The sequence below is a fragment of the Myotis lucifugus genome, unplaced genomic scaffold (assembly GCF_000147115.1).
Source record: "Myotis lucifugus unplaced genomic scaffold, Myoluc2.0 scaffold_2, whole genome shotgun sequence".
In the NCBI taxonomy this organism is placed as follows: domain Eukaryota; kingdom Metazoa; phylum Chordata; class Mammalia; order Chiroptera; family Vespertilionidae; genus Myotis; species Myotis lucifugus.
Window position 1 is genome coordinate 27,133,542 of NW_005871050.1, and position 12,204 is coordinate 27,145,745.

The 12,204-nt window shown below is 34.8% G+C and overlaps 1 protein-coding gene across 2 annotated transcripts in view; it reads right to left on the bottom strand.

Moving 5' to 3' along the window:
* The window catches only part of COL4A5 (collagen type IV alpha 5 chain), a 300,168-nt gene that overhangs the window by 56,923 nt on the left and 231,041 nt on the right, over positions 1-12,204 (bottom strand). For both annotated transcript variants that reach the window (XM_006082247.2, XM_006082246.2), the window contains exon 36: positions 11,763-11,902. In XM_006082247.2, coding sequence (XP_006082309.1) covers positions 11,763-11,902 — 140 coding nt within the window. The remainder of the gene's footprint in view (positions 1-11,762; positions 11,903-12,204) is intronic.

Sequence of the window (12,204 nt, forward strand, 5' to 3'; positions counted from 1 at the left end):
TAGCAGGGTGCAGGGCTGGCGAGTGGGCAGTGCCAGGCCAGCCAAGGTGGGGGCCCATGATCGCTCTGCTGGTCGCCCCACAGATCAGCCCTGATTGCCAGCCAGGCCTAGGGACCCTACCCAAGCAGGAATTTCGTGCACTGGGCCTCTAGTCCTTTTATAAATAAGAAAAGTGAATCTTGGAGATGTCAAGTGCTTAATGTTGCTAGTAAGTGCATTATTTTCATTAATCCTTAACAACACTATAAGAAATACTAGGTGTACCAGTTAATAATGCAGATTTTTTTTCAATAGATGGAGTTACACATATGTTGATATATATGCGATTTGATATGTATGCTATTTTGTTATATTGACAACAAGCTTCAAAACTTCATATGTCCAATTTGCAGAAGGTGTTAACATCATAGATATTTTTAGACTTAAATATGTCGAATTTTGTGCCAAAAAAAGAGCATTTGCCAGAAGTTTTAATTCATTACTTTATTTTGAAGAAAAGTGCTGCTGAATACTTCGGGAAGCTTATGATGAACATGCTCCATCTCAAGATACTTGTGAACGCTGGTTTAAATGCTTTGAAAGTGATGATTTCAATGTGAAAGACAAAGAACATCCAGGTCAACCGAAAAAGTTTGAAGACCAATAATTACAAGCATTATTGGATGAAGATGTGTGTCAAACTCAAAATCAACTTGCAGAAAGATTCAACATTGCTCAGCAAACAATTTCCGATTGTTTACAAGCAATGGGAAATATTTTAAAGGAAGGAAAATGGGTGCCACATCAACTGAACATAAGACAAATGGAAAACCGAAAAGTCATCAGGAAATTGTTGCTTCAATGGCATGAAAGAAAGTCTTTTTTTGCATCGAATTGTGACTGGCGATGAAAAGTGGATTTATTTTGAGAATCCCAAATGCACAAAATCATGGGTTGATACAGGTCAACCATCAGCATCCACTGCAAGGCCAAATCACTTTGGAAAGAAGACAATGCTCTGCATTTGGTGGGATCAGGAAGGTGTGGTGTATTATGAGCTTCTAAAACCAGGTGAAACTGTTAATACTGATCACTACTGACAACAAATAATCAATTTGAACCAAGAAAATTCCAGAAGACACGGGCAAGTAATTTTGCTTCATGATGACACACCATCACACACTTCAAAACCAGTTAAGACACGTTAAAAGATCTTGCCTGGGAAGTATTAACCCACCCACCATATTTACCAGACCTTGCTTCTTCAGATTACCACTTGCTCTGATTGATGGCACACACACTTTCTGAGCAGCACTTCAAAACATACAAAGAAGTGGAAAATTGGGTCTCTGAATGGTTTGCCTCAAAACAAGAAAAGTTCTATTGGGACGGTATCCACAAATTACCTGAAAGATGGGGGAATGTGTAGCTTGCAATGGACATTACTTTGAATAAAACACTTTTGATGTTTCTCTTGAAATTATTGTGTTTTCTTTGATTACAAAATCTGCTATTATTAACTGGTACACTTGGTATACTGTTATTATCCCCATTTTACAGTGATTCAGCTGGTAAGTGGTGGAATTTGGATGGATTTGGATCAAAAGAGTCTGATTTCAGAACTTGTGATAATCATCCCTAGTATGCTACAATAAAATTAATTGCTTAGAATAAGCATGTCAAACAAAGATACAGTAGATTCTACTGCAAAAGTTTAATTTCATTTTAACATTCAGAGGTCTATCAATTCTTTAGTGGACATCTCAAATCCCATTTTCTCCATGAAACCTACCAAGACAAAGAGAGCTTACCCTAAGAATTTAGTTCAGGGTTTTATTTTGTCACACCTATAATGGTTTTCATATACATGTCTTCACTCTTCAATTACATTGAAAATGTCTTTGGGGTCAGAGACAATTTATGTATAACCACTTTTGTTCAATGAACATTTGCATTAAGTTTTCTCTTAATGGAGCCTTAGAAAAATTCATACCCACTTTCACAAATTAAGACAAAATTTTCCCAATAACAATGAGAACATATTTCATAACTTTATATTTACAACTATCACAGTGTTCACTGCTCTGCTCATGAGGATTGTGGCCTATCCAACAAAATGTTAGTGTGCAACATCATCTGCTGAATACTTGCTTCTTAATTTAGCACTTATGCTTGTCTAAGCAAATAAGATCATTTATTTGTGACTCAATTGTTTTTGCATTATAGTAAAAGTCTTTTCAACTAATGCCTTTTACAACCAATTTAAAAAAATTAAAAGTCTTGGGATATGAATATATATACGTTTGTATAAATCTTTATAAATCAAATGTCAGCACAGTTTTACACACATAATAGGTATACAATTAAATTTTGTATTGGATTGGTTCCATCTTAGGTATTTACACACAGAAAAGCTTTGAATAAAATATCATTATTCTTGTTATTTATGAACCAAAGATATTTATATGCCAAAATAAAATACAAGAAGAAAATTCATATATTCTGCTAATGGTAAACCTGAAAGGCAAAGTACTATATGGTAAAGTACTATATGTTAAGTTCTACAAATAACCCAATCTATAATTTCAACCAGCACATGTTACCCAATACAGTTCTTATCACTACCCCATGGCCTTAATACTTTAAACCAAGTAAACTGTAAAAAAAAGTAAATATTTTACCAGGGTTTCTGAAAAGGACTCAATTTGCTAGTTTAAATTTTATCTAAACTTTTATTATTCATATATGATTTCAGAGAAAACAATGAGCTTCAAAAAAGGTAAGCAAGAAGAGATAAAACAGAGCACTCAGAGAATCAACAAACTGGCCAGGAATCCTGTAAATCACTCTGAAAAGGGGAAATTATGGTTTATTTACATTTCTAGCAAAGGCCAGACATTACTTGAATACACTTAAACCACAATTATGTACATTTGTTCTTCAGGCTTTTATAATAGACATATAACATTATATTAGTTCAGAAGTACAACACAATGATTAGTTATTTGTATACATTTGAAAAATGATCACCATCTATCTAGTTAACATCTATCACCTTACATAGTTACAAATTTTTTTGTTCTTGTGATGAAAACATTTAAGATTAGCTCTATCAACTTTCAATATACAAAAGAGTATTATTAATTATGGACACCATGCTGTACATTACATCCCATGGTATTTATTTCAAAGCTAGAAGTTTATAATTTTAAAATTTTATTTTTGCCCTAGTTGGTTTAGCTCAGTGGATTGAATGTTGGCCTGTGGACCTAAGGGTCCCAGGCTCCATTCTGGTCAAGGGCACATACCGCAGTTGCAGGCTCCTCCCCATCCCGGGCCGTGGTCAGGGCGCATGCAGGAGGCAACCAACGGATGTGTTTCTCTCACATTGATATTTCTCTCTGTCTTTCCCTCTCTCATCCACTCTCTCTAAAAATCAATAGAAAATATCCTCAAATGAGGATTTAAAAAATGTATTCTTCAATTACAGTTTATTTTCAGTATCATTTTGTTTTAAGTTTTAGGTGTACAGCACAAAAGTTAGAGAAGTGTATATTTTACAAAGTGATTACCCTGATATTTCAAGTACCCACCAGGCACCATACATATTTATTACAATATTATTGACTATATTTTTATGCTGTACTTTATATAATCATTTGTAACTACAAAATTTGTACTTCTGAGCCCCTTCCTCCTTTTCATCCAGTCCCCTAAAGCCCCTCTCTTTTGAAAACCATCACTCTGTTCTCTGTATCTATGAGTCTACTTTTACTTTTTAATTCCCTTCACCCATTTTGCCCATCCCCCTCTGCACCCTCCCACTTTTGGCAATTACTAATCTTTTGGTATATCCATCAGCTGTTTTATTCTTGTTGTTTTCCTTTTATTTATTTATTCTTTTAGATTCCATGTATAAGTGAGATCATATGGTATTTGTCTTTCTCTGTCTGACTTATTTAACTTAGAAAATGCCTTCAATGTCCATCTATATTTTCTCAAATGGCAAGATTTCTCTCTTTTTTATGGCTCAATAATGTGATATATAATTTACATATGTATATCATTTTCTTTATCCATTCATCCATCAATAGACATTTAATTTGCTTTCATAACTTGACTATTGTAAATAATGCTGCATTGAACATGGGAGTGCATTTATCTTTTCAGGTTAGCTTTTTTTTTTTTCTTATCAGCACTCAGAAGTGATATTGCAGAATCATATGGTAGTTCTATTTTTAATTTTTTGAGGACCGTCCATACTCTTTTCCACGGGGTCAGTAGATATTTATATCTGTCCAAAACGTCCATGGAGTCCTTTTGTATATAAAAAAAGGTTCATGAAATTTGGTCCTGTCCAAACCGTTCACACTTGGAAAATGTCCCTGGGTTCAAATAGCCCACATTTCTTTCCACTTTGGGTTTACAGAATTAATACATAAAAATACTATAATGTTTAATTGGTCCAATAATTATGCTCTGGCTGTATTTCCAATTATAACCCTTTTTTCCTCAGTAGCCTAAGTGATAAAAAAAAACATGGGGTCAGGTAGATGGGTCTGGTTTCAAACCTTGCAGGAGACTGGGATTTATATTAACCATGGTACAAAGGTCTCCACAGATGTTTTTGAATAGGAAAAAATTTCAGTGAGAAATTTACTTTTCTTGCATAATTGCTCTGGCTAATACTTCCAGTACTATCTACACTAATAAAAGACAAAGATGCTAATTGACCATACCTTCGCTATGCCCACCAGCCAATCAGAAGAGTATGCAAATTAACCCAACAAAGAAGGCAGTTAATTTGCATACACAGCCGCCCAGCAAAGACTGAAGACAGTGTAGAAGGAAGCCAAGCACTGTAGAAGGGAGCCAAGCGGCGGAGAAGAGAACGGATCAGAGGTAGCAGAGACGGGAGCGGAGCTGAGGCAGTGGACACGGAAGGGAGCGAAGTGGCGGCGAAGGGAGGGAGCCAGGAAGCGGAGAAGGGAGTGAAGCCTGCCTCGGTGGGCTTCGCTCCTTTCTCTGCTTCACTCTAGTCTCAGGAAGCCCTATTCTTGCAGGAATCTTCCTGCAATGGGTCTCTAGTGTTTAATAGGAGTGATTAGAATGTGCACCCACCATTGTTTCCCCCCCCCCCGATCTTATAGTAAAAGCTTTAAGTCTTTTGCCATTGACTATGATATTAGCTGTGGGATTTTCATAGCTATGGCTTTAATTATGTTCAGGTAGTCTCCTACTGTTACTAGTTTGGTGTTTGTTTGATTTTTAATCCTCACCAGAGGAGATGGTTATTGATTTTAGGGAGAGGAAAGGAGAAAGAGAGAAACAAAAAGAGAGAGAGACATTGATGTGATACAGGAACATCAATTTGGTTGCTTCCCATCCTCCCCCTGACCAGGGATGGAACCTGAAACCTATGTATGTGCCCTGACAGGGAATCAAACCTTCAACCTTTTGGTGTATGGGACAATGCTCCAACCAACTGAGCCACAGAGCCAGGGCTAGCCCTCTCATTTCACACATAAATACTAAGTAATTGTGCTTTATAATTTTAAAAGTTTTTTTTTTAATCTAATTGAAGCCCCACAATAACTCTGTAAAAAAGGTAAAATAATTATTCTATTTCTATTTTCAAATAGATTTTACTGACAAAATAATGGAGATACAAAATAAGTAAGTGACTTACAAGGTACTCAAGACTCACATTTCTGCATACTGATTTCTTTTCGTGTTTTTTTTTACTGTACTACATTAATTATACCATTTGACTAATAGGAAAATACTCTCATAACTATGACATATTTAAAATAAAGTCCTCATCTGACCTTTTACCACTAACCTTATTTCTTTTTTCTTTTATTTTTTCCATCACCATTTATCCCCTCTATGCCTTCTTATTTCTTAACAACTCAATAATTATAGGTTTTTTATTGTGCTTGCCATCTCCCAATCATACTATTATGTTTCCTGAAAATTTTATTCTACTCCTTCTTTATTATACACTAGTAGCCCAGTACATGAAATTTGTGCACATTAAAAGTGAATTAATTGCCCTAACCGGTTTGGCTCAATGGACAGAGCATTGGCCTGCAGACTCAAGGGTCCCGGGTTCGATTCCGGTCAAGGGCATGTACCTTGGTTGTGGGCACATCCCCAGTGGGGAGTGTGCAGGAGGCAGCTGATCGATGTTTCTCTCTCATCGATGTTTCTAACTCTCTATCCCTCTCCCTTCCTCTCTGTAAAAAATCAATAAAAAATATTTTTTTAAAAAGGGAATTAATTAGCAGAGATATTTTAATATTGCTATTTGCCCTTTCTCTATAATAGAAGTGTGAGAGATGAAAGGAAATTAGTAAAATGTATATGAAAATAATATATAAATTTATTAATAAATAAACAGTAACAAAAGGATATAACAACAGAGGCATGATATGAAAACGACAAAAACATGATATAAAAACAACAAAAACATGATATGAAAACAACAAAAACATGATATAAAAACAACAGTGATGCAAACAATGACTGATAAAGTGATTAAACTTATTCTAATATCTCCCTGTACACCACATTAAGAGTGAAAACACTTTCAGAGTGCTTGACTAATTTCCCTTGTGATGAAGTATTTAGAACTTTAACTGTAACATCACATGCTCTTCAAACTCGAGAGAAAGCATCTAGAGTTTGTCCTTGTGATTTATTAATAGTCATCACAAATGCTGGCATCATGGGAAACCGTCATCAAATCAATTTAAATGGGAGGCCAGTGTCAGATGGGGACAAATTAATTCTTGGAATCAGAACAACCTCTCCCTCTGCAGATCCGGTTAATACTTCAGCTTCGATAATGTTAGGTCATAATCTTTTGATAATAAATCTGGTACCATTACAAAGACCCCATTTACTATTGAGATTTCTCAATAGCATGATGATTGCACCCACTTTCAATTTTAATTTATGACACGGCATTCTGGAAGGAGTAATACTATTCAGAAATTCGATGGGAAAATTTTACTTTTCAGCATCATCTGTGGAATCAATGGAATCATCACTCAAATATGTGTGAAAATCTCCATCTAGTATATCCAAATTTTCTTCATTTAATTTTTGAACATGCTCATTTTTTGGACAAAGAATTGCACATTTAGATATATTTTTAATATTATCTATAGCAGTGGTTCTCAACCTTGGCTGCACATTAGAATCACCTGGGAATCTTTTTAAAATCCTGATTCCTGGGCCTCATCTCCGGAAATTGTTTCTTTGTTATGGGGTGGGGCCACAACATCAGTAACAAAGAAACAGAATTAAAACTTTATCGTGGGGAGCCACTACAGTGTTTTGGACAGGTTCAAGCCTTGGACTGATGAGAGGGCACAGTCCTCTCATTGCCAAGTGCAGGTCCCAGCTTGGAGGGCAGGGCCCTCCCAGCACAATTATAGCCAACAGCTGTAGTTGTAAGCTTGAACCTATGGTCCAAACACGTGGCTCCACGTGCCTGAGTGTTGTAGGCTTGATAGAGTTCAGGTGCATGTAGTTGAGTAGGATTGAAACCCAGGAGAATGTTGTAAACATCTTGGTCACGCCCTTACTTTGCCTCGTAGCATCTGCTATAAAATAAAGGCATGGTTGTGGGCGTGGTCGCTGTCTCTCAGAGAAGCAGCGTCCCACCGAGACCCGGCTTTCATTCTCTTTTCTGTCTTTTCTAAGCCTTTCAGCTGCCCCCACTCAGGTTCACTCCTGGCTGTGCTGGCGCGGCACACTTTAGAAAGATATGCCTCCATGCTCCCAGGGTGGGTTTGTGCCTCAAACCCCGCCTTTACAGGAATCAGCTCCGGGAAACAGCTTGGGGAAGGTGCAGTCGTTGCCAAGACAACCCCTGCAGGACTGACTTCCTTCCGCTTGGTCACAAAGGTTGTGGTTGTGATGAACACCACCCATGATTTTTATATAAGTAGATAATTTATCATATATCACTTCTTGTTTTGCACAGTAGTATGGCACTATAAATAAGAAAATGCAAGTTGACAGCATATAAAAAGATATTAATAATCAGTGAGAAAATATGCTCGATCCACGACCTTTAAAGGGTTTCTGCAATACATTAAAATCCCTCTGGATTTCAGTTATAACTGTATTGAAAAAAGTCATATGTTGTTGGTACGTTTGCCTTTACTAACTTCTTTGGCTCCACATTTGGTCTCTCAAATGGTGGCAGTGTCAACATTCTTACTGTTGGCTATTTCATCTATAACTGCATTTACATTAGATTTAAAGTTCCCTTCCAGTGTTATCACTTTTTGTTGTTTTGCTGCGTTTTTATATTTATTGATCAATTTCCCCTTTGATTATCCATTTTTGTTAAATTTCATGTGTATTTAGAGACAAAGAGGCAACACGATTACATACTTTGCTGTTAGTGCATGAAGGGAGTAACAGATTTTTGTGACTATCACTGAAAGAATTTGGAAGAAGTGAAATGATTGTTCACTGATAATGATGCATAGCTGTTATTTACATAGTGACTTATGAATTGAAAAGCTAATATACCATGGTAACTAAAATTTGAATCATATTATTGTGGACTGATGTTATTTAACTGAAGTGTGGTAACAAATCTGTGCATATCAGAATGTGCAAAGCAAGGATTCCCTGTGCCTAGTGTAACTGAGATATGAAATTGTATATTTTCAATGTCAATGTATTACCATTCTAAGATAAAATACTACCATTTGAAAGAAACAATAGTCTACTTCAAATACATAATTTCCTTGTTTTATCAGCTTTTCAAGTATTCAAAGTTAGTGTAGAATTTACTTATTAATGTATACTTGCAGTATGCATAGAAAATCCAAAAGCTAGCATCTTATTTGAAGTGTTGAATATATTAAGGACATTTGCCAATTGACGCATTTTCTGCTGCCACCCATTATCATTTCAGAGGTAAGTTATAATGGTAATTTGGGTTCCATTACATAAATTTTAAAATTCACCCAGTCAAGAAAAAATATGTATGAACAAATTTATAAATGTTTTAAATGGCATTTCAAATCAATGAGTAAAGAATGAAATTTCACCTCACACAACATACATAAAATGTCAGATAGATTAAAGATGTCAATATAAAAAATCAGGAAAGTACTGAAAAAATTATATAGGTCAATTTTATAATCTTATGATATAAAAGTCTTCATAACACCAGAAAACGATGCTCCTGATCTTCCCTACCAAATCTGCTTATCTCAAAATCTTTCCTATCTCACTATGTAGCAACTCTATTCTTTAAGTTGCTCAAGATAAAAATTTTAGATTCATCCTTGATATCTTTTTCTCATATTCTATAAGCAAATAATGCTGGCTTGACCTAAAAAATATATTGAGATTCTGACCATTTCTTATTTCCACTACCACCACCCTGATCCAAGCCATCAACCTTTCTACTTTGTATATTTTAAATAGTGCCATACTGGTCTCACTGTTTTCATCCATATTCCTCTATGGTCTATTTCCATAACAGGAGCTATGATTTTTTAAAAATTATAGTTATGTTACTACTTCCACTCTCTTCCCACTTCACTCAGCAGTAAAAGCCCTTGCTATAATCTACAAGAACCTAGATAATCTACCCCCCGATTACCAACCTGATCTCCCACTCTCACTTACTCTTCTTAATCCACACTAGCCTCACTTATGTTCCTCAAACATGTCAGCTGTATTCCTGCCTCAGCGTATTTGAATGATTCCCTCACTGCATGAGGTCACTTGATTAACTGTTATTAAAGAAGCTTTCCCTAATACCCTATTTCAAAATGTAACAATTCTCAGCAATTCTTATTCCCCAGCCTCACTTTACTTTTGCCATACCTTCTAACATACTATAAACTTACTTATTTTGTTTATTGACTAGATGTAAGTTCCACGCAGGCAGTGAGTTCATTTCATTCATGCTCTATCTCCAGCACTTAAAACAGCACCTAAAACCTGGCACATTGTACATACTCAATAGATATTGTTTCAATAATTAATGAGTATAAAATTTACCTATGTAAAAATTTAAACTTCTACATGATGAAATACATAGTAAACTATAATACAATAACTTACTGAGAGAAACTATTTGGAACACATATAATAGATAATGGATGCATTTTTGCTATTTATAAAGTACTTCTACAAATCATTAGGAAATATATAACCAAATCCCTTCCTCAAAAATGAGGCAGAGTATGAACAGACAATTTGCAGAGACGATATAAGCATAAGAAATCTCACTTGTAATGAGGAAAAGTCAAATTTAAACAATGATGCACTAGTTTTCACCCATTAGGTTGACAATATTAGAGACTGATAAAACTCAATATTTATAACATGAGGAGAAAATAGAAAATTTATTATATTGATCAAGCTATAAAGCTATATGACAGGAAATTTTGTCAGTAACTATCAATATTAAAAATGCATTTATATGCTAGGCTTCAGCAATCCTACTCAGAATTTATTCTGTGACAATATTTACCAAACAACATTATATGTATGTAAGATATGGATAAGAATCATATCACATGCAACATATGTTTATAATCATGAAAGTGTGGGAACAATTTCAGTACTTATAATGTTAAATTATGTATGGTTGACTCACACAAAATACTATATAATAGTGAAAGACAATGTGGAATATATTTATGGGCTAATAAGGAAAGTTAGGTAAGATTTACTTAGTTATGATAGCTAAGTCCAGAGTTCATATCTGTAAATAAAAGATACATACATTTGGAAGATGCAACATCATTTTATGTATCAATAACATTATAAAAATGCTTCTAATTATAGAGGTGCTTTCCAATGTAAGATACTCCTCAATATCAGAGATTTTTAAATGTAAAATTGAGTCTTAAAAATGATAAGCTATCTATAACACACACACACATATACACACACACACATATATATTGTAAATTATAGTCTTTGTATACTATTAAAAAAGAAATGATTTTTAAAGTATCATTCAATAAATTCTTATCTCAGTGGGAATTTTCACTAATTCTGTGAAAGTTGAGTGACACAATTTCTCTTCAAAAACTCTCTAGCTTTGTGGTCTGACTGAATGATTAAACAATATTATAAGACAAACAACTAACTGGGAGCAAATATTTGCAATATATATTATAGAAAATGGATGCAACTTTGCTAGGCATAAGGTACTCCTATAAATTAGTAAGGGTTATTATCTTTTTACATAGAATTAAGCAGTTATTAAATATTTGTTGAGTCCATGATTCTAAAACAAGTTCTAAATCTGATTGCTTCTGAAATATCACCACATTTTCTCATGGACTAGGGGCATAGAGGGATATGGCAAGCTGTTTTTGAAGGAGTACCTCAGATACGCAGTTAAGAATACTACTGCACTTTTATTAATTGCCTAAGTTACAAAAAAGCAGAAGTTACTTTGTTTTTAAGTCTCATCACATTGTTAATAATAATAATTGGACAAAGACCAACAACCATATCACTAAAAAGGGTAAATAAAAAAAGCAGGCAGAAAAATGCCTTAGGATTACTGAAACATGCAAAGAAATTAAGATTAATCAGAAGTGTTCTCCCTTTTTTGGACTGGCTGCAAAGCCTAAAACATATCTCCTTATAAAATAAGAAAAAAGAGAAGGAATGAATTCTTGCCTATGCCAGTCTAAAGTTTATTTAATGAAGAATTAGGAATAAGCACAGTATTATAGAAAAATCACATCTGCTCAGGCATATGTCTAGAGTAGGATTACCTTTGTGCCAGGAAGACCTGGAATACCAATGCCTGAAACACCAGGATCACCTTTTTCTCCTTTCTGCCCAGGTAATCCTGGGGAGCCAGGTTGTCCAGGAACTCCAGGAATACCAGGGGACCCTTTTATACCCTGAGGGCCTGTTGAAAACATGCAATAATTTACAAAATACCTTTTATTTGTGGCATATCTGTCATTCATATAACCAAACAAAAGATTTTTTAAAAGAACTCTGCAAATTCTGCTATAGAACAATGAGCTTTACAATCAGGATTATATAAAAGTCTATTCTATAGGAAGTTTAAGTGAAAGGGGTACAGCTGAAAAAAATGTGCAAGTTTGGAAAATTTTACTTTTAAGGTTTCTAAAGCTCTGTTCCTTAATTCCTAGTTCAAATATTTGTATAATGAGACAGGTTTTTCCACTAATTAACTTAGATATT